At 44.6% G+C, this 20,008-nt stretch overlaps 1 protein-coding gene across 2 annotated transcripts in view; it reads left to right on the forward strand.

Annotated features, from left to right (window-relative positions):
* Positions 1–1,723: 1,723 nt before the first annotated feature.
* The window catches only part of NCOA5 (nuclear receptor coactivator 5), a 32,840-nt gene continuing 14,555 nt past the window's right edge, over positions 1,724–20,008 (forward strand). Inside the window, exons 1-2 of one of the 2 annotated variants that reach the window (XM_040981386.1) lie at positions 1,724–1,870; positions 13,655–13,721. In XM_040981386.1, the coding sequence (XP_040837320.1) occupies positions 13,684–13,721 (38 nt within the window). In that variant the 5' untranslated portion in view covers positions 1,724–1,870; positions 13,655–13,683. The remainder of the gene's footprint in view (positions 1,871–13,654; positions 13,722–20,008) is intronic. The other variant, XM_040981385.1, reaches the window with a different exon arrangement.

Consider the following 20,008-nt stretch of genomic DNA (forward strand, 5'->3'; position numbering starts at 1 on the left):
GTCTGGGGGTTATTTGGTTCTGTGTTTAGTTTTATGAAGCACCGTGGGATTTAATATTCTTTCTCCAGTTACGGAGGAGGGAACGTAGGAGGACTTTGTGACCCTAGAGGGTCAGCGAGCACAGGATTACAGCTGATTGGGTAATATTTGCATGAGAACAACCGAATGGCTACCTTTTGTATGGGATATCATTTGTATCCGAACAATTGAATGGACAGTATGTGTGTGAGAACACTTGGTGGAATATACAAGACAAAAAGAGTTCCAAACAAGAGTATGAAAACAGTTGATGGGTTTTGTTGCTAAGCTCAATACCTCCTCTCTTGAGCCCTGCAGCATGGCCTAGTGGCTAAAGTCTTCCCCTTGAACAGGCGGGATCCCATACGGACGCCGGTTCTAATCCCAGCAGCTCCGCTTCCCATCCAGCTCCCTGCTTGTGGCCTGGGAAAGCAGTCGTGGGTTACCCAGAAGTTCCTGGCTCCTGGCTTCAGATCGGCATAGCATTGGCTGTTGCGCTCTCCTGGGGAGTGAAACATCTTCTCTGTCTCTACTCCTCTCTGTATATCTGCCTTTCCAATAAATAAATAAATCTTTAAAAAAAAATACCTCCTTTCTTAACCAATATAACCCTCAATGTATAAAGTTTGATGCCACTAATAAACTTCGGCTTTGACCATCAGTCAGGGTGCACCCGTGTTATTATTGGCTCTGTGCACCAAGTCCATCACTGAAACACAAGACAGGGCCCAGCACAGTAGCCTGGCAGCTAGTCATCGCCTTGCATGCCCAGGGATCCCCTATGCCCAGGGATCCCCTATGGATGCCAGTACTAATCCCAGTGGACCCACTTCCCATCCAGCTCCCAGCTCCCTGCTTGTGGCCTGGGAAAGCAGCAAAGGACAGCCCAAAACCTTGGGACCCTGCACCCGGGTGAGAAACCCAGAAGAGGCTCCTGGCTTCTGGCTTCAGATCAGCTCAGCTCCAGCTGTTGTGGTCACTTGGGGAGTGAATCACAGGACAGAAGCTCCTCCTCTCTATGTCTCTCCTCCTCTCTGTATATCTGACTTTCCAATAAAAATAAATCTTAAAAAGAAAAGGGCCCAGCAGCGTGGCCTAGCGGCTAAAGTCCTTGCCTTGAACGTGCCCGGGAGCCCATATGGGCGCCGGTTCTAATCCTGGCAGCTCCACTTCCCATCCAGGGCCACTTCGCCTGCTTGTGGCCTGGGAAAACAGTCGAGGACGGACCAATGCTTTGGGACCCGACCCTGCACCCGCGTAGGATACCCAGAAGAAGCCCCTGGATCCTGGCTTCGGGTCGGCACAGCACCGGACGTTGCGTTCACTTAGGGAGAGAATCATCGGACGGAGGATCTTCCTCTCTGTCTCTCCTCCTCTCTGTATATCTGACTTTCCAATTAAAAAAAAATAAATCTTTTTTTCTTAAAATAAATGTTTAAAAAGAAAAGAAAACACAAGGCAAAACTTGACTGCAGTTCTTTAGCGCGGGGTTAGGGGGAGGATGCACCCGGCGCCCGCTCCTCCTCAGCTGGGGACGCCGTTACCAGGCAACTCCTAGCGTTCTCAACCGCCGCCCCAGGCTCGCTGCTCCACCCCCTTCACCAAGGAGACCGACGCTCCCTCTCAGCCGTGCCGTAAAGCCTCGCGCTCTCACGACACCGCCGCGCCTGCCGCCGCTGCGTGCGCGCCCTCTGCCCTTACCTCCACTCTCCGCCCCTGCCGCCATTGCCTCGTGCCCGCGCCGGTCGGTTGGTGGCGCCTTTGTCCTACGGCGGGCAGGTGGGCTGAGGCGGAGGCGGCGGCGGCGGGCCTGAGGCGAAGGAGCAGCCGGAAGCCCGCCGCGCTGGTAGCGGTGAGTGCCGGGAAGCGGCGGCTGTCGGCCGCGGCGTGGGGCGGGCTGCCGGGCCCGCGGGGGTCGAGGGAGCCGGGCCTGGCGGAGGCGGCGAGAGGGCCCGCTCGACGCGCGGGTGCGCGCGCGGGGCTGCGCATGCCCGGGGCGGGGCGCGGCCGTCCCCGGCTGCCGGCGTCCCGGGCCGCGGCGGCCGCTCTGTGCGTGGACAGCCGTCGGTCCGGCGCCGCCGAGGCGCCTCTGTGGGGCCAGGGCCGCGCACCCGCGTCCGCCTTTGCAGCGACGCGCCCCGTCGTCGCTCGCCTGCGGGGCCTCGGCGGACCGGTGGCGCAGTAGGGATTCGAACCGGGTTCCGGAGGCCGGTGGCTCGCTTTCCCTCTCCCAACCCGTCGTCCCCGGGTCGCAACCTCGCGGAATCTCCTTGTCTTGTGCCGACTCGCCCCCTTTCCCCGTCACCCCCTTTATAGACGCGGGAGGAGGGCAGGAAGCGGTGGCCCAGGCCACCCCGAAAGGAGCGATCGGACCCGCTTAGGAACGGCCTTACCCCGGCTCTCCTCCGAGCGTTTGCCCAACCCCTTTTCCGCGTTACCCTCCGTCATGATTGGTGCTCCGGGTTTACCTAATTGTGAATTTTTTAGATTCTTGAAACAGACTCACTCTCTGCTTCTTATATACGTTTGTCTAAAAAGGCGGAACCCTTCATCACAAGCCGTATCATGGAAGTCAGTTATTTTTCGAATGCAATTTTTTTTTTACAATAACAACAATAATAATAAATGCTTGTGTGTTGCAAATCAACGGTGCGTCCTTGTTCCTCCTGAAGTTATTGTGCGTCCCCCGCTTTTGGTGAACGCTGCCCTTAGGAATCGGGGTAAAGGGGGTCGTCCTGGCTTTCGCTCCGCGTAGACTGTGTTGTTCACCCCAGACCTCCAGTGCCCTGGGATCTTGGGGGGCTCTGGTTGTCACCCACCACCAGTGATTGGTGAGCACCTGGGGCGCCACCTGAGGTTGCACAGTGCGGTGGCTCTGTGCAGGCAGTGGCGGAGCTTTTCGGGGTGCTGTCGCCGCCTTGGGACCGCTGGGGGTGGGCGATCTCGCGGCTCTCCCCTCACGTCATCTTCCTCCTTCGTGTTGGTGTCTCGGCTGGTCTGTCGCCTTCCATACGCACTGTGACACTGTCTCCGTGAGAGGGTGCGCTTGGAGAAAACATATTACAGGGCCCAGCGGAAGGGGGTTTTCTAGGGTAGGTTGCCAAATGTCGCCTGCCAGGGAAACACCACCTGGGAAGGAAGTATTGACCAGCTACAAGCCAATAGCCCAGATAGTGCCAGAGCGGTAGAATCCATTCAAAGAAAAGTTGACTGAAGCCATTTGGGCTCCCTCACTCTCTCCACTGGTGACACACATACACACACGTGGACACGTGGACACACACATGCACGCACACACTAAAAAAAATCCATATTGCTCTGGGAGGTAGAGTTTGCATCCGGCTAAGGTCTGATTCTATTCAGATTTCTAAGCAGTGTTATGTAGGAAAGTAAGTTTGGTTTTATTCAAGAATCAGTGTCAGAGCTCCAACAGATAGAGCCTCTTGTAATAGTGCCTAAAAACTCAGAAATAAACGTGTTTTATAAGTCCAATGAGAAAAGGTTTGACAGTTTCAAACAATTTTATTGGTTTAGTTTTTTTTTTTTTATGATGTTTACATGGTGGATCGGGGTGGGAAGGATCAAGGTTTAGGGAAAATTAGGTGGACTCATTGTTTCCAAATTTGGTATTCTTGTTCCTGGGGGAAGGGGAGAGACAGAAGGGGAAGACCACTCAGGACTTTCCACACGCCCAGTACCCAGGGACGAGGACCCGCCACCTCATATCAACCCAGAGTCTCAAATTGTGCCTATTCCGAGGGTTCTGTCCGGGTGTTTGGATAGTTCTGAAATGCTGCCGATTTCACTGATCTGAGGATGATGTCACCCTCCCAGTGTCCATTGGCTGACATAGGAAAGCCTCAAGTCTCCATTCACCAAGTTTTTTTTTTGCTGTCATCCTTTGGGTTAGTCGTCCAGTTTGTTCTGTTCTTCCGCTGTGGCATCAAATGAGCCTGTGTCCACTGCTCCGCCTTTTTCATTAAGTAGGACGTGTTCTTGCAGGTGAGCCCAAGGACCCGAGCCAGGCATCCCAAGTCTCTGCGGATCCCCCACCCCTGGGGCTCACAAACTTGGCACCCCCTGACAGGCTGGCCCCAGGATCCGGGCCAGGTGACCTGAACCCAGCCAGATTCCCGACCCCTGTCAAACAATTTTAAATAACGGTGGCAGGCACTCCCTATCTGTGGCCTGTAGGTGGCAGTGCTTTTGTAGGCTTGTTACTGTGAAAGTTACTGAAATATGCTTGTGCTTTTTAATAATGGAGAAGTCTTTAAAAAGAGACACATGATGGGTACCTATCGGGGGACATATACTTACTTTTTGTTCCCTTCAATTAGTTTCTTCTTTTTGACTCCTCACATGAAGAAGGCAGCTTCTAAACTCATTATTCTTAGCAATAATAATAGCAGCTAGCAGTGTTTGTGGTGAATTTCAGCTTATTGGCACCTGGCAACCATCTTGTCAACTGTTATTATGTATTTTTTCATACATAAAGAGATAACATATTCAGGGCATTATTTTTAGAGAAGAAATTTCATCATGGTTAAGCACAGACGGAACATGTTGAAGCCCAGTGGGATCCTTAATCTAGAACTTTTGGAGACTTTGATGTAAACTTGTGTGATGTGGATCGCGGTGAAGGGAAGATTGTTTATGGTGGACGTCCTGAGGAGCTAGTGTCCCTCTCAGATGGACTGCCCTTCCTACGATGCTGTTTGCCCCTTCTGCCTTGGGATTCCCTGTGTCTTGTAAGGCACAGCTTGTAAGGCTCAGTGCCACCCTTCTTGTCCCAGGAGAACGGCCTGTGAACAGCGGAGTTAGCCCGTCCACAGGGTAAAGGGAAATGCGTGGTAAACACTGAGGTTGTGTGCTGCTGTCACCAAGGAGAGGCCTGAGTGACAGATCAGTTCAAGGCCACTGCCTAAGCCATTGCACAGATGCAATACCAAGTATACTGACAGCTGAATATAGAAGTGCAGCGTGCCTGCTGCCTCTTAGATGGTGGTTTTATTTGTCCCAGATAGGAATATTTCTGGGACTCGTCATTTTCATTCTTACCACCAAAAAATTAAGAGCTGTTAGACTAACTAGACCAGTCATTTTTATGTTACGAAAATAACTCTTAGGAATCAGAATCTGTTTTCTGGGCCGTAGGACTCTTCCCTTTATGCCTTTATTTTGCATTTAAAGCTTTGTTAACTTATAAAAAGACAGGACAGCCCTGGGCAGGGCCCAGACAGTTTTTAAGTTGCAGTAGAAAACAGGTCATTTATCTTGAGTTTCATGGGCCTGGAGTGATTGAATTACTAAAGATTAGATTGATCCTGCAGCTAATGGGCACGAATTTGAGAATTACGGATTATAAGCAATTTGGCTTTAAGTGAAATATGCTTACATTTATAGCAATTACAGATTGAAATAATAGTAACCTATATTTAGGGTCAGAAAACACAAGATACTTTTAATCTTTTAAAATTATCATTATACAAAAGACAAAAATTAGGAAAGCACAATTTTCATCAGATTTTAAAGCTTGTAACTATGAACATGACTGAATCTTTTGCAGCCTCTGATAAATTTAGGACAGTATTTAACAAACTATAACCACCCCCCCCCCCAAAAAAAAAGGTTTTTGTTTTTGTTTTTTTCAGTTGCTAGAGCAGCTTGTCTGAAATGTAGATGCTTGGGTGTGGTCCCTCCCCTAAGCTGACTGAAGTGTGAAGGTGAAACTCAGGGAATCTGCCTTTTAAGTTAGAAATTTAAGAACCCCTGATTTTTAATGAGTTTTCATAGGAAATAGAAGGTGGAATCAGATTTAGTGCTAATTTGTTCATATCGCAGATGACTGATGCAAAGATCGCAGAGTGCCGATGCTGCAATTATGCTTGCGCTTACGTTAAGTGGTTTGTTTTAAGCGAGACTATAAAATGTTTTTGGTTTTATAGTTGGAACTAGAAGTAAAAGAAATAATTGAACTATCTGGCTTTTGGTATTTCAGTACCTTCCGTTCATATCATTAGGATACTTTTAACTTCTTGAAAACAAAGATTTGCATGGTCTGCTTATTGGCTCCAGATTTGCTGTAGTTTGCTGTTTGCTGTGTGGCTATAGCATCCTACGTGTGACTTGCCCTTTGGCCAAGAGTTAGTTGAGTTCTGTCCCCACTAACGGGACAGAATTCACAGCTTAGGTTTGCAAAATGTAAAGAGAACTGTACTTTTTCCCTCATAACCAAGAGGTGAATCATACACTCTCCATTTTCCATGCCTTTTTATAACTAAGTAATTGGAAAAAGCTTAACTTTTCTGGATACTTTTTAAATGATTAAATGAACCTAAAGAACTGAAGGAAGCCTTGACAGGCTATACATTGCCCCTGTGGAGTAGTCAGTGACCTCATAATTATTTGTTTTTATCAACCATAACACAAAGAAATTTTTTAAAAACTTTGGCAACTCTAGAAACGTGGCTGGTGATTACCTTTTTTCTGTGGAGACAACAACAGCATGGTTATGCTTTTCCTACTGGTGTGTGTGTTTGCTGCCTTTAGCCTTTGCCACAATACTGTCTGCACAGGTGCTGTTGCTGGGTAATATCCCTGTGGTCACAGGTTTAGAGATTTCAGAGTGGAAGATTTGTATTTATGTTATGTTTAAGCAGGAACACAGAGAGGTAAATGGATAACAGAACAACGGACCCCAAACACGTGCTCAGATGTACCTGAGAGATTTGTGAAGAACCACATTCCTGGGTTCCAATCACAGATTCTTCCAGTTTGAACCAGGGCCTGGGACTGCCTACTGCACTTTCCAGGTGGTACTGAGAGAGTTCTTGAAGGAAATGTGATAGAGGGAATCAAAGGGTTTTTGTTGTTGTTGTTTGCATACGTAAAGAGAGATAAGGTACGTTGTTTAATGGATATTGAGTTTTGCCAAGGTAAAGTTGTGGGATCTCTTTCCAACAGGTTGTACTGAACTGTGTACATAAATAGGATTTAAGATAAAATTCTATTATGATTTTAGTTACAGGATTTTTTAAAACTGAAAAATGAAGGATGGTTTGTTGTCTTTTCTTGGAACAGTGGATTGAACTAATTGTTGACTATTATTTGCCAACTCCTCTTGCCGTCAGTTCATTTTATTAGGGTTCGGTAATGCTTGTCTCCCACCTGCTCCCTTCAGTATCAGCCTAAACCAATGATCCCTAAAGAAAATTACCATAATGGGCTTTATCAGTATTTTGATCGTTTTAAGTTTAAATACTTCCCCACCCTCCTTTGCAGATTATATACATAAAGCTTCATTAATGTGAGTTAGAGGCTCTGTTTATGTTAGTTTAGTTTGTAACCTCCTGACAGATCTGTTGCCATCAGTTTCTTCCTTTTTCATTGGAATCTCAGGTGTAACTCTGGCTTCATCATTCATTCCTCTTGCCCCTGCATTCCCAGCACCAAGTTTCCTATTGTTTTTCTAAGTGAAAGTGTCCTCCAAACCATTCCTTTACCTTTGCATATGCTGGGATGACCTTTTTCTTTTTCCTCTTAAATGTATTTGTTTGAAAGGCAAAGTTACTGACAGAGTAGGAGACAGAGACACAGAAAGAGATTTTTGCATCTGCTAATTCATTCTCCAAAGGCTGCAATGGCTAGGGTTTGGATCAGGCCAAACCAAGGAGGCAGGAGCTGTATCCAGGTGTCCCATCTAAGTGGCAGGGACCCAGGTAGACTTGGGTTATCTTCTGCTGCTTTCTTAGGACAGTTAGCAGGGAGCTGGACTGCAAGGAGAGCCGCAGGGGACTGCCGCCCGCCCTCCTTAACCCTCTGCATCCTGTCGCCAGCTTCCTACCCTTTTCTCTCTGATAAACTTCTACTCATCGCTCAAGGTGAGTTTAAATGTTATTTGTAGGTTTTTCCCGTCTCTTCCATGGCCCCTTACACACCACAGACACATTCTTCCCAGTTTGCTCTGTGCCCTGCCACTCTCCCCTTACACACACACACACACACACACACGCAGTTAGACCCCCGTTATTTCACATTACAGAGCATACCTATTCTCATGTGAAACTGTGGGCTCCTTTAAATCAAGTGCTTTAGCCTTGTCATTGCCACGTTATCAAAAACCCTGTAGGGTGTAACACATATTAGGCATTAGCACATGTGTTAGTCGAGCGTATCATGTACTAATTGTAAGTACAAGTTCGTTGTAGCTCTTCACTAGTACAATTGAGTTGAACTTTCACATGTTTTAAAAGAAATAAACCCTAAACTTGTATTTGAAACTTTATGTAGCTCGGGCTTTTGTGCTCGTTCACATTAGCCCCACCTTTGGGAATCCCAGTCAGGTTTTTGCCCTGTAGCTCACACAGGTGGGATGTCAGTGTTATCAAGGAGGAGATGGAGAGCTAGCGAAAACTGTTTTTACCAAATTCCCCAAAACTACAGTTCAGTTGTTGCTCCCCCAGTTAATTGCTCTTTCCTTTTAAAAGAACATTGAGCTGGGGCCAGTAGGCTTGGGTAGCAGGCTGATCCTTCCACTGTGGTGCCAGCATCCCTTATGGGCACCAGTTTGTCTCCCAGCTGCCTCCTATCTGATCCAGCTCCCAATGCAGTGGATGATAGCTTCAGGCTCTTGGACCCCTGTGCTCAAGTGGGAGACCAGAAGAAGCTGCTGGCTCCTGGCTTCTGGCTCAGCTTCTGCTGTTATAGCCATTTGAGGGGTGAACCTGCAGGTGCAAGATTCTCTCTCTCTTCTTTTCTCCATATGTCTAGTAAATAAATATTTAAAGAAACAAACAATGTTAAGTGAAATAAGCCAGGCACAGGAAGACACTTGTATGTGACGTCTGAAGCAGTGGATGTTGCAGGAGCAGAGTGGTGTTTGCCACGCTGGAGTAGGGAAGTGGGGGAAGGGAGAGGCAGAGAGTGCTAAGTATGTTAATTTTATTTGATCATTCTTTTCTAATTTTGTGAAAAATAATTGTAAAAGTTCAACTTTCCAGGGCTGGTGCTGTGGCACAATAGTTTGAGTTGCCTTGTGCAATACAGGTGTCATGTATGGGCACTGTTTTGTGTCTCTGCTGCTTGGCTCTGACCTAGCTCCCTGCTAATGTGCTGTGAAGGCATGGATGATGGCTCAAGTGCTGGGCCCTGACTGCGGTGGTGGGGTGCTGGCAGAAGTACCTGGTCTGATTGTGGCCACTTGCGGAATGAGCCAACAGATGAAGACCTCTCCCTGCCCGCTGTTTGTAATTTTGCCTTTCAGGTAAGTAAATCTTTAAGGAAAAAAAAAAAAGTAAAGGAGGCAAGGAATTAAATGTTGACAGTTTGGTGTCTTTTTTTTTTTTTAAGAGTTGACAAGGATAGGTATCAATAGCAAAAAATTATTTTACTTGGAGGTAATAAGAATTGGAAGAGTGATTCAGTAAGTAGGTCCCACTGTGCTGTGGATTTGTGGGGCACTGAAGCTGTGAGTGTCTCACAGAAAGGAATGTTTTTCCAGGCACCATCAGCGCTTGATCCGGGAGTCCTAACAGGAATATTCTAAATGGAAACATCTTCCATGTCCTGTTGGAGGCAGCAGAGCATCAGGCTTCAGTACCTTGGTGTCAGGCAGATCTAAGGCCCATCCCGTTGCTGCCTTCCGATAGTCACACATCCTCAGGAGCCAGGAGTCTCAAGCCTCATCATCTCCTACGTGGCGAGCAGGGCCCAGGTGCTTGGGATATATTCTAATGCCTCTCCCAGGCCATTCTCAAGAAAGCTGTGTCATAACAGTGAGGACATGAACTGGCTCCCAAGCAGAATTGCAGCATTACAGGTGGTGGCTTTACCCACTTCTCCACAGCGCCAGCCCCTGTATTCCAATACAGTTTAAACACAAAGATACATTACATTAGAGAACTGAAAGAAATGTATAGTAAGCTTAAAGGGCTGATTTGGAAACAGAGCAAGAGTAACTTTTTTAGTACCTACCCTAATGTTACAGTGGATCATCACAATATATGTCATAGATACGGAACAAGAAATCGTGTCCTTTTCCCTCCTGGTTTGGGAGTTGGTGTGTGATATCTGCTCTCTTGTCAGTATGGTTTTCCAAGTGGCTTTATCTTTATTGTTGTGTAATTCCAACTTAATAATTCTTGATTGCCAGTTGGTTTTCAACTGAGCCCTTTGGAGAGCTTTATTACATTAGTAGTCCATTATTAAAATTGTGTAGGCTTCTGGTTTCTTTTACCATGTAGTGGTGGTACTGTCACACTAAGCAGTGTGGTTTTTGCTGTCCTTTCATTTCTGGTATTCACTGTTTTCTGTTGCTGCAATAAAAATTGGCTTTAAGGTAAATGATACTACAGTTAAACATAGGTATAACAACAATTCTTTATGCTGTGAATAAAGCATGCATTTTTATTGATTAAACAAGGACTGTTGTGTGAGCCCTGTCTAGCATACTAGTTGGGAGTAAATTTGTAGATTTGATAATGTGCCTTTCTGAGAGAGTTCTTCACCCTGTCCTTTCATGTTGCTTTCTGTATCATCTTGTGTTTTCTAGCTTATTCCCCTTTTTTTCCCTTTTATATAAATCCTTTGAGTTGGTGCTGTTTCTCCTGCATACAAATTCTTACCTAACAAGTGCTCTTAACAATTTTTAGGTTTCTTGGAAATCACCAACATGGGCGAGACACGGAGAGTCTTGACTTTTGATCTTAGAGCCAGTTGCCAGGGTAAAGTCATGAAAAGGACAGGAATTCTAGATTTCCTTTCTTGCCCCTTGTAGAGCAGTCTTCCCGCCCTTGCTTGGAAAGGCTCCCAAGTTGCTCTTAACTCTTGCTCCTGAACTCACCGGATTCCGCCGTCTAATATCTGGAAAGACCTCTCAGTGGTTTTTTCCTAATTGTGTTTCCCCTTCTCCTTTACATTAGCAGCCTATTTTCTTGGTGTTTTCTTCTTTTAATCTGTAAGAATTTCAGAAGAAAGTAATCTAATTAGACTAAATCATACAAAATCCCTTCCTTAGTTATCACTTTGAATGTTTGCATTTTCAAAAGAAAAACTTGTCCAAATGAACTTCCAAGTGACAGATTTTCAAATTCCATGACAGTAATTGGAATTGGACAAGTTTTTTATTGATTGCTTAAATCTTGACTCTCAAGATCAGCTCCCTACAGTTTTTATATTTTTGTTCTTATCTTCCTGCTACTTCTGAGAGTTTTTCCGAAGTGTTGGTGAGTGCTGTGTGAGGATTTGGAGCCGGGAGAGAGGTGGGTGGTAATGTTTGGGGTTATGTTTGTACGTTTCCCACTGAATTCTCACTAAACCCTATTCTGACCTGGATAGTCTTCTGGGTTAGAAGTGAGACTCCAATACAAATCTCATTGTCTCCCTATCATCCAAGATAGAAGTTTAAGGAACTGTTAAGTAGGAGTAAATAAAGAAACTGGGCATATTACACTAAGTGTGCTAACTCATAAAATTAAGGAAATAGTCTAGTTTTTTGCCTTTTTGGCTTTTGATTTTTTTTTTTTTTTTTTTTGGCAAGAGAAGCATAAACCATTCAAATAGAGAATTGCCTTGCACTACTCTGTGAAAATGAACACTGGGAGGCAAATTACAGTTGAAATTATTTAAAAATATCACCAACTTCAAAGTAAAATATTACTTCCTTCATTCTATCTGAAACGAATTTCACCCCAAAGATAGATAATATATAACCATTCTGGTCTCCTTAATCTATATGTACATATTCAAGGAAATATATTAATTAATTCAGTGTAATAGTCATTTTCATGTGTGAGGGGACATATTATGACGTTAATAGAATCTTACCTAGTAAAGTAGTAGCCTGTCTTTTGTGCTCTTAACCTACATGCTTCCCATGCCTAATCAGTGCTCAGGTGAGTTTTGTAGTTCACAAGATATTTTTAGTAAAACATGGAATCCTGTCGAAGATGTGGTATTTGTTTAAAATAAGTCTTAATGTACACATCCCGTGTACTTCAGAATATTCTGAAAACAACTTAAGTAATCAAAGACATTGTGTTCCTCTGACTCCTAGCTCCTCTGTGTTATAAAGTGGATAACGCAAGTGAGCAGGCCGGATCAGTAAGCCCTTAACCCTGAGCTGGTACTCAGGGTCACCTGTAGAAGGGTTAGCTGTCCCTGGAAGGCCTGTCATTCTGTGACTCAGACACTGGGGCACAGTAGAGTTACAGATTGGCACAGTGCCAAAGCTGGCGTCAGGACCCTGGCCAGGCCTTGTGTAGAAAGCATTTCCTCTGTGTGTGTGTGTGGCTAAATAGAGGGATTACGTCCTGTGTCTTGTTAATGAGAAGGTAAGAAGCAATTAAATAGAAAATGCTTCTCTGTTTAGTTTTTGTGTGATCTTCAGTTTTGTCAAAAGCTATTCTTCTAGGCATAATAGAAACTTCCAGTTTAAAATGGAATTGAAGATCATCCTCTCTTGAACAGGAGCTCAGAAACTCAAAAGTTGGCAACATAGCAGGGTGAGGTCTATCTGAGACCCTTCAGTTTTTATTATTGCTGTTGTCTTTCACATCATAGGAATCATTGGGATTTAAAAATTTTATAATTACTATTTTAAAATACTCTAATCACCTGAGTGCTTAATACCACTTTATGTCATTAGATATGCTATTAATTGCTTACTATGAAACAAGGAGAATGAACGCACCCTGCAGCAGGGGGCGTTTTATTTTTCTATTCATCTGAAGAATGAAGTTTTTAATGCATTTATTTTAAGGTATAACGATTGTTAAATTTGAGAAGACACGTATTCATACATTTCCTTGAAGACCTCATCAATTCCTAGTAATTCCTAGATGCATTTTGTTTTTACACAACAGGTTTTAACCACATAAATTGTCTGTAGGTTTACTGCAGTGTTCTCGCTCATCCAGTTATATCAGCCTTCTCTAACGAAAACTTGTAATTAAAGAGTGTTTTAGTCTTTAATCCTAAAGTGCCGAATGCCACTTTTTATTCTGAGATACTTGTCTGTGAGGATTATAGATATTAACAGGTCATGCTCTTTGTTTATTTTAAAAAAAAAGCAACTCCCTTCCCTGCATCTCATTCACTCTGGAAGAGTCTACCCAATGGAATGCAACATAAGACACGCTCAGGTAGCCCTGTTCCGTGGAATATTGGACACTAAGACAGTAGGTTCCAGCGATCACTTTTTTGTAACATGAAATAGAATTTTTGAAACTCCTCTTATCTTTCCCCCCACTTTTTCTTCTCTGCAAAAAGAATCTTACAGCTAGCTCTCCAGAATTGTAGAAAACAACCTTTTCTTTCCTTTAATGGGAGGGGTGGTTTAGGTATTGTCAGGTGGTGAAGCATTGATGTAACCAATTTTATACAAATTATGTTCTAGCTGGAAAACTAAGGGACATTCTTTAGCAAGCCATGACAGTGTTCTGCCTTAACTTAAAATAAAGATTGTCCAAGTGACAGTGTATCTCTGCTGAATGGATTTTCTTACACCATCTGGTTGCCATTGTGGCTTTCTTTTCTTTTCTTTTTTTTTTTTTTTTGGTTGTTGCTTTCATTTGAAATGTGCTGATGATCTTGTTTTTATTCCATAGCATTGAACAGATGGGTTGATTATTCTTTTCAGATATTAATAAGGCAGCGGAAGGAAGAAATATGAATACGGCTCCATCAAGACCCAGCCCCACACGAAGGTAAAGTACCCCGAAGCAGTGAGTTACCTTGGGAAAGTTGGGCTCTGGGGAGTTAAGCCCAACTTCATACATCAAGGGTCTTTTCTCGCCCCCCAACAAGTCACAACCGCTCAAGCAAACAATAAGAACATGAACCTTATGTGGAGGGCCTTGCTGCTTTTCTAAAACACACGTGAGGAGATGCAGAGGAAGCTTTGTGCTCTCGGTGGCAAACCCAGCAAGTTCAGCCTGTAACGTGTGTTGCAGGCCACTGAAGAGGATGAACCTCTGTGTGTCCCCAGCTCACGTGTCACTGGGAGGAGAGCCCTGGGTTGGGGCGGCCGCAGAGATTCGACTCTTCCTTCCAAATGGCTGCCAGTCCAGATGCTGACCCGGGGCTGCGGAAATTGCTGCTGACCGATTGCTGCTCTGCCTGTGCCGCAGATCCTGTGTTGGCTCGCATGCTTGGGGTTACCTGGTTGGAGGGGAAATAAAAAGGGCAAAAATACCACATTGCTCACAAGTCTCCCTTTTTCTCAGCTTTTCTGGAAATAGAGGGCATTTTCCCAAAATATTCTTCTGTTTGTTCTAAGAAGACAGTCCTGACATGCACCTGTTACAGATGCACATTAGATTGTTCCTTCTCTAAAGGAAGAATGTTGTTTAATGTTTTCATTCCCACTAAAAATGAGTATTTGTGTCAAACTTGCTGGCCCTGGATCAGCATGGATTTTTCTTTGTCCTTACGTTAAAATGTCAATTTTCCACCAAAACTACATACCACACTAAGCTACATTTCCTACGGTGAATTGAACATTGGTCAACACGGTGGGTCCCGATCTGTAGTGGTGTCTCCCAGGTCGCTTGGGGACTGAGCGCTTAGATGGAACACAGAATTGCCGTGCTTTTGGACGAGACTGTGTTCGATGTAACTCTTGTGTTTGAACATGAAGGGAGGCTGTGTTCCAACGACCAGACATAGATTATACATTTCTGCATGTTCAGATAGACGCTAGGGATGTGGCAGTGCTGCTGATCTTGTTGAATTTTTTGTTCATTGTACCTGTGCAGAGCTACACCACAGGTATCACATGGATGCCCTAGGAGTCATTAGCCTCACTGCAGAAGTACTGTCTCAGTATCGTAGAAAGTGTTTCGTGAAACCGCCAGATAAACAGTGTGTTGGTTGGTTTGTGTGTATTTTGAATATCTTCAAGAACATAAATGTGTCCTCCAGAACTTCAGTTCCATCTGATGTCCATCTCCATCAGCCAAATCTAACCATGTTCCACATGTTGGGGACCCCATCCATACTGCTCACATAGCCCCAGTAGTCATGGGATACACGTGGCTAAGAGGTTCCTGTAAGGGGTGTGTAAAGATTTCTTTGACAGGCAGAAGTACAGAGAGAGGGAGATGTATATACAGAGATAGGCCTTCTAGCTGACTATTCACTCTCCAGGTGGCTGCACTGGCCAGGACTGGGCCAAGGATGAAATCAAGAGATGCTTTCAGGTCTCCAGGAGCTGAATTGGAAATGGAACCCCTGGGACATAAACTGGTGCCCATATGGGTTGCTGTTGTTGCCAGTAGCAGCTTAAAATGCTGTGCCACAACACTGGCGCCTAATGATTGTGTTTCTGAACTATGTGGTTTACTAAAAGAAGTGTGGAACTTAGAGCTTTAAAAACACAGACTCCAACTGAACAACTTCTCTGTTGTTCTCCTAGTGCTCAAGAACTCCGAATAGTACTGTGCATTTCTGAAGGAGAAAAAGGAATGGTATCATGGACCCAGTGCCATAGCCCAAGGGCTAAAGGCCTTGCCTTGCGTGTGCCAGGATCCCATATTGGTGCCAGTTTGTGTTCCAGTGCCCCACTTCCCATCCACTTCCTTGCTTGTGCTCTGGGAAAGAGTCAAGGACAGCCCAAAGCAAAGAAAGAAAGAGTATGTTGTAGGGTGGTAAAGTTCCTCTTAGTGTCATGGACTGGGAAGGATATCTTCTACCATTCCGTTAATATTTGACTGTTTGCTTTTGACTTTCATGGTTAATCATTAAGTACATTGCAATGTTAGGGGAGCAACTAACGTACCCTGTTCGGAATCAAATATAGTTGTTACAGGGGCACTAAATGAACAGATTAATTTCATCCCAACCTAAATTGTAGCTCCTTAATGTTATTTGCAGAGAAAGAAAGAGCTTTTTGTGCTTTTTTCTTTTTTTTTTAATAGCCCCTCTCCAACGTAATACACAAACAGCATTGAAACATCTTTTAAATGAAGCTCAGGGAGCAGGTTGTGGCATAGCTGGTTAAACCTATAATTGGCATGCCCATATCCCAAATCAGTGCCAGGTTAAGTCCTGGCTACTCCACTTTTGATTCAGCTTCCTGCTTCTATGTCCTGTTGCTACATGTGATGGTTGAAGTGTTTGGGCCCCGTGTCTCCCACATAGATGGGCTCCTGGCTTTGACCTGGCCCGGCCCTGGCTGTTGAAAGTATTTGGGAAGCAAATCAGCAGATGGAAAATCTCTTTTCTCTCTGTTGCTATGCCTTTGAAGTAGATGAAAATAAACATTGAAACACGCTCTTTACTAAGTATAAATGTGTCCTTTATATGCCTGTTAAAATACTACTTTCAAAAATCCCAAAATGAGATTATTATTGCAATGTGGCTAGAACAGTGGCTTCCTGCTTTATTTACAATCAACGGGAGAGACGGCTAAGCTAATTCAGGTTCTTTTGACAGTCCCCCCCCCCTTGATGATACGTCTTTAACATGTTATTTTGTGTGATGAAGTTCCAAACAGTCAGTGCATGTTTATTTAAGGAATGAACTGTGGTCACATTTAGTAGAATCTGTTCTGAAACCCATCTAAGAGTCTTAGCGAGGAAAGGGGGGAGAAAAGCCAAATAAATTGAATTTTATATTCAAACAGAGCACTTAATTTTGATTGTTGCTTCATCATGCATTCTCACAAGATATGCCAGTAGGATAGAAGTAGTATCCAAGAGAATATACAAGATGATGAGTAATTAGCCTGGAAAGAGCCCATCATTTCTCTGGGGGTAAATACCAGGCTTCCAGGCAGAGCCTCAAGGTGATTCCAAATGTGCTGTCCTGTTGGTTGCAACCAAACTGCTGTTGGCAGGCCTAATCATTTCATGTGTCACTGCCACAGGGAACCATAATTCACAGGGGAAGGAACAAATACATCTATGGCATAAATTTCCTTAAGTTATACCCATGTGTCTCCAGTGTTGTCTGCTTTTTAAAAGAAAATTGTCTATGTTGGCAAGACCTTTGTAACACCTCTTGCTGGACACTAACCTAGGGTATCAAAACCTAGTATATTTGAGAATTTTCACAGGAGTGTCATTTCCAGCATCTCTTTAAGCAACAGACCTGCTGGCTTTGCTTTTGGTCTGGTGATGGCTCAGCTGCCTGTGTGTGATTCTGACCTGCTCAGCAAGGCCCCAGCCTCTGCCTTAGGAATCCCTACTCTGAACTGCACTTCAGCTTGAATTCTTATTCTAACCCTTCAATTGATTCACCAGATTCCTTTGGAGAGCATCGCACAGTTGTCTGGCATGATCCCAGACCTTAGTCCTTCAAAGTCTGGACCGTAATTCTGGTTGGAGCTGGGTGTTCTCAGCATCGTCAGCCCATCCCTTGGTGAACCCAGGTTTTGGAGCACACCCCTGCACTGACTTGAGTCCCAGGGATCCAAAATAAGGTATTTGCTAAACCTTCCCGTGTGACCTAAAGAAGAACAAATAGTGCAGACGATTTTCCCTATGTGTTTGTGAAAGAAGTGAAGCCTGATACTACTTTGACAGAAATCATGGAGAAAGACTCAGGAGAAAGCTCTTGGCTGTAGGCGAATTTCCTATATGACCTGAAATGCTTTCCATTTATCCAGAGAGTGTTAATTTCTTTGAAAATTGTTTGCTTCTCAAGTGTGAAATAACTGTAGGTCTAGGTGGACCCCACACTTAAGAAGATTCCACACTGCGGTTTCTTCTACATCAACACTTGAAGAAAAGTTGTCAGCAAGTGCCACCTGTACCAACAAAATCCTGAGGATGAAGCCTGGCCCAGGAGGTGTGCCATCTCATTGCACCCCATAGCCTATCTGCGCCTCATGGTGAAAGTCTGCCCAAGTCTGTTATCTCTACTAGCAGCATGGCACCATTGTCCTGGGGATCAATATCACACAGCAGACAGCGTATTTAAATTGTGGGTAAATATTGCAAGTGGAGAATATCTGTGACAGAACTGATGAAGAATTTTTCTTGGGGTCAAAAACAGACTGACCCTTCCCAATGAAAATGCTCCAGGGAATGGAACGGAAAAAAAAAGGAGAAAGGCTGTCTTCTGCAGAGAAGAAAGAAAATGTCAAGGGTGCTGCCCCCACCTGCTGCACGGCCAAGTCCAGAGTGCCGTCCGTCCTGGAGCGGAGGTCTCCAGTTCCTGATGAAAAGAAGCTTGGAGTCCACCAAGACTTAAGATCTCAAGTGCCGCGTGTTGTCCAGTCACCTCAGTCCGCAGGAGAGGTGCATCACCTCCGTCCGGGCCGCTGTCTGCTTCCCCCGCCCTTCCCATGCCCCCTCCAGTGTTGCCCAGTGATTATGAACATAATGCCTTGCTTCTCTCCTGCCAAGCTGATAAGGAATTTGCAGCAGAATTCTAATTGTGTTTGCCACCTGCTTAAGTTCGTGGCCTCCAGTACTGAAATTTAACTTCTATCTGATTTCGTTTTCAGCTTCTTATGACGTGGTACCGAGAGTGCTGCATTTGACTTCCTTTAGTAAGACAACTCTGGTGCCTTGGGATGGTGCTGTGAACCACATATGCGCAGGAAGCCTACCTCACTCATCCTTTGAGGTCAAGCTTCTCCTGCTGGAGGCTTTGTCCTCTCTGCACTCCAGATACAGCCACTGTACAACTCTCTTGTTAGCTGTGTTCTTGTTTTGAGAAAGATATTAGGACCAGCAACAGGAGCTGTTTCGTTCTGAGAAGTTCATTGTCTGGGTCCTGGAGTGACCCTAAATGGTTGGCTGCTTTTGAAGAACAGCTATCTGCCAGTGTTCATCTTTTAGAGAAAGAAGGTGGTTCTTTTGCCTTCTCATTTTGGAGAATTGTCTTCTATCCATACTTCTGTTGGTCCTTTGGTACTTTTCCTTCTTGTGAATATCACCTCTTCCACCTTTTTGCCCAGAAGGCAATTAAGGAGAAAGTTACTAGTTATATTGCTGATGAACTTCAGGTTCCTTGAGGAAATGGCAAGAGCTGCATGTCTCAGGTTGAGGTGGGGACCCAGACTTTGTGGATCTAGGGTTCTGGTCAACCCACAGGGGTAGACTGACAGGTAAGTAAGGTTTCCCAATAGATTGGAAAGAATTAGAGCCCCATAAAGTATTTTGCATTGTCCTGAGGCTGTATGAAGCATGATGTGACGTGATGTTCTTCACTGCATTCCTAACCCTACTGCTACCAGACCAAAGCTTTGTGTGGTCTGTGGTCGGGCAGGTTCATGATATTCCTACTGTGATTGCCAAGAGCACTTGAAACTTGATTCTACCTCTAATGACTGCTTCTGACTGCTCCCTGGGGCAAGTTTATCCACTGATCATTAGTGGTCCAAAAATACTCTGCCGTGTCCTTCTCCCTGGATCCTTAGTGTTTGTCCACATTCTGTACTACGTCAGATGTTACAGTGTTAGGAGGATTATATGGTAGAGCAGGGAAAGCTAAAATTATCTTGATTAGTCTATACTTCATTCTAATATGGAAACTAATGTTTAGCTGTCCTTATTTAAGTTCCCTGGTCTACTGTATGTTTGGTCTCATAACCAGGAGTATAGTGAACTTTAAAACGTATGACAGGGACTTTATAAAAAGCAGAGTTGATGTTTAAGTGGTTTTTGTCGTGTCCATGTGAACAAAGCGAAATGGAAGTGTTCTAGCAAACTGATAGCATCATAGTGAATGCCTACTGTAAATTCAAACCATTAAGTGTTACTGAGCTCAGTGCTATGTTGCAGTTACCCAAAGCCTTCAGGAAAACCTATGATTTGCTAGGGAAGCCATACGAACAGATACAGTCATACGTTGGTTAGCATCAAGGTATGTTCTGGAAGATGAATTGTTCAGTGAGCTCATTGTATGAACATTACAGAGTGTGCTTACACCATCTAAGCTGCAGCATGTCAAGGTGATAGAATCTTACGGTGCGGTGGCCATTAGGTGACGTGTGATTGTCGTTATGGAATGGAAGCATGTACAGGAGCACGATTCATCCAGC

Source organism: Ochotona curzoniae, unplaced genomic scaffold (assembly GCF_017591425.1).
Source record: "Ochotona curzoniae isolate NIBS_2020 unplaced genomic scaffold, NIBS_Ocur_1.0 contig_3520, whole genome shotgun sequence".
In the NCBI taxonomy this organism is placed as follows: domain Eukaryota; kingdom Metazoa; phylum Chordata; class Mammalia; order Lagomorpha; family Ochotonidae; genus Ochotona; species Ochotona curzoniae.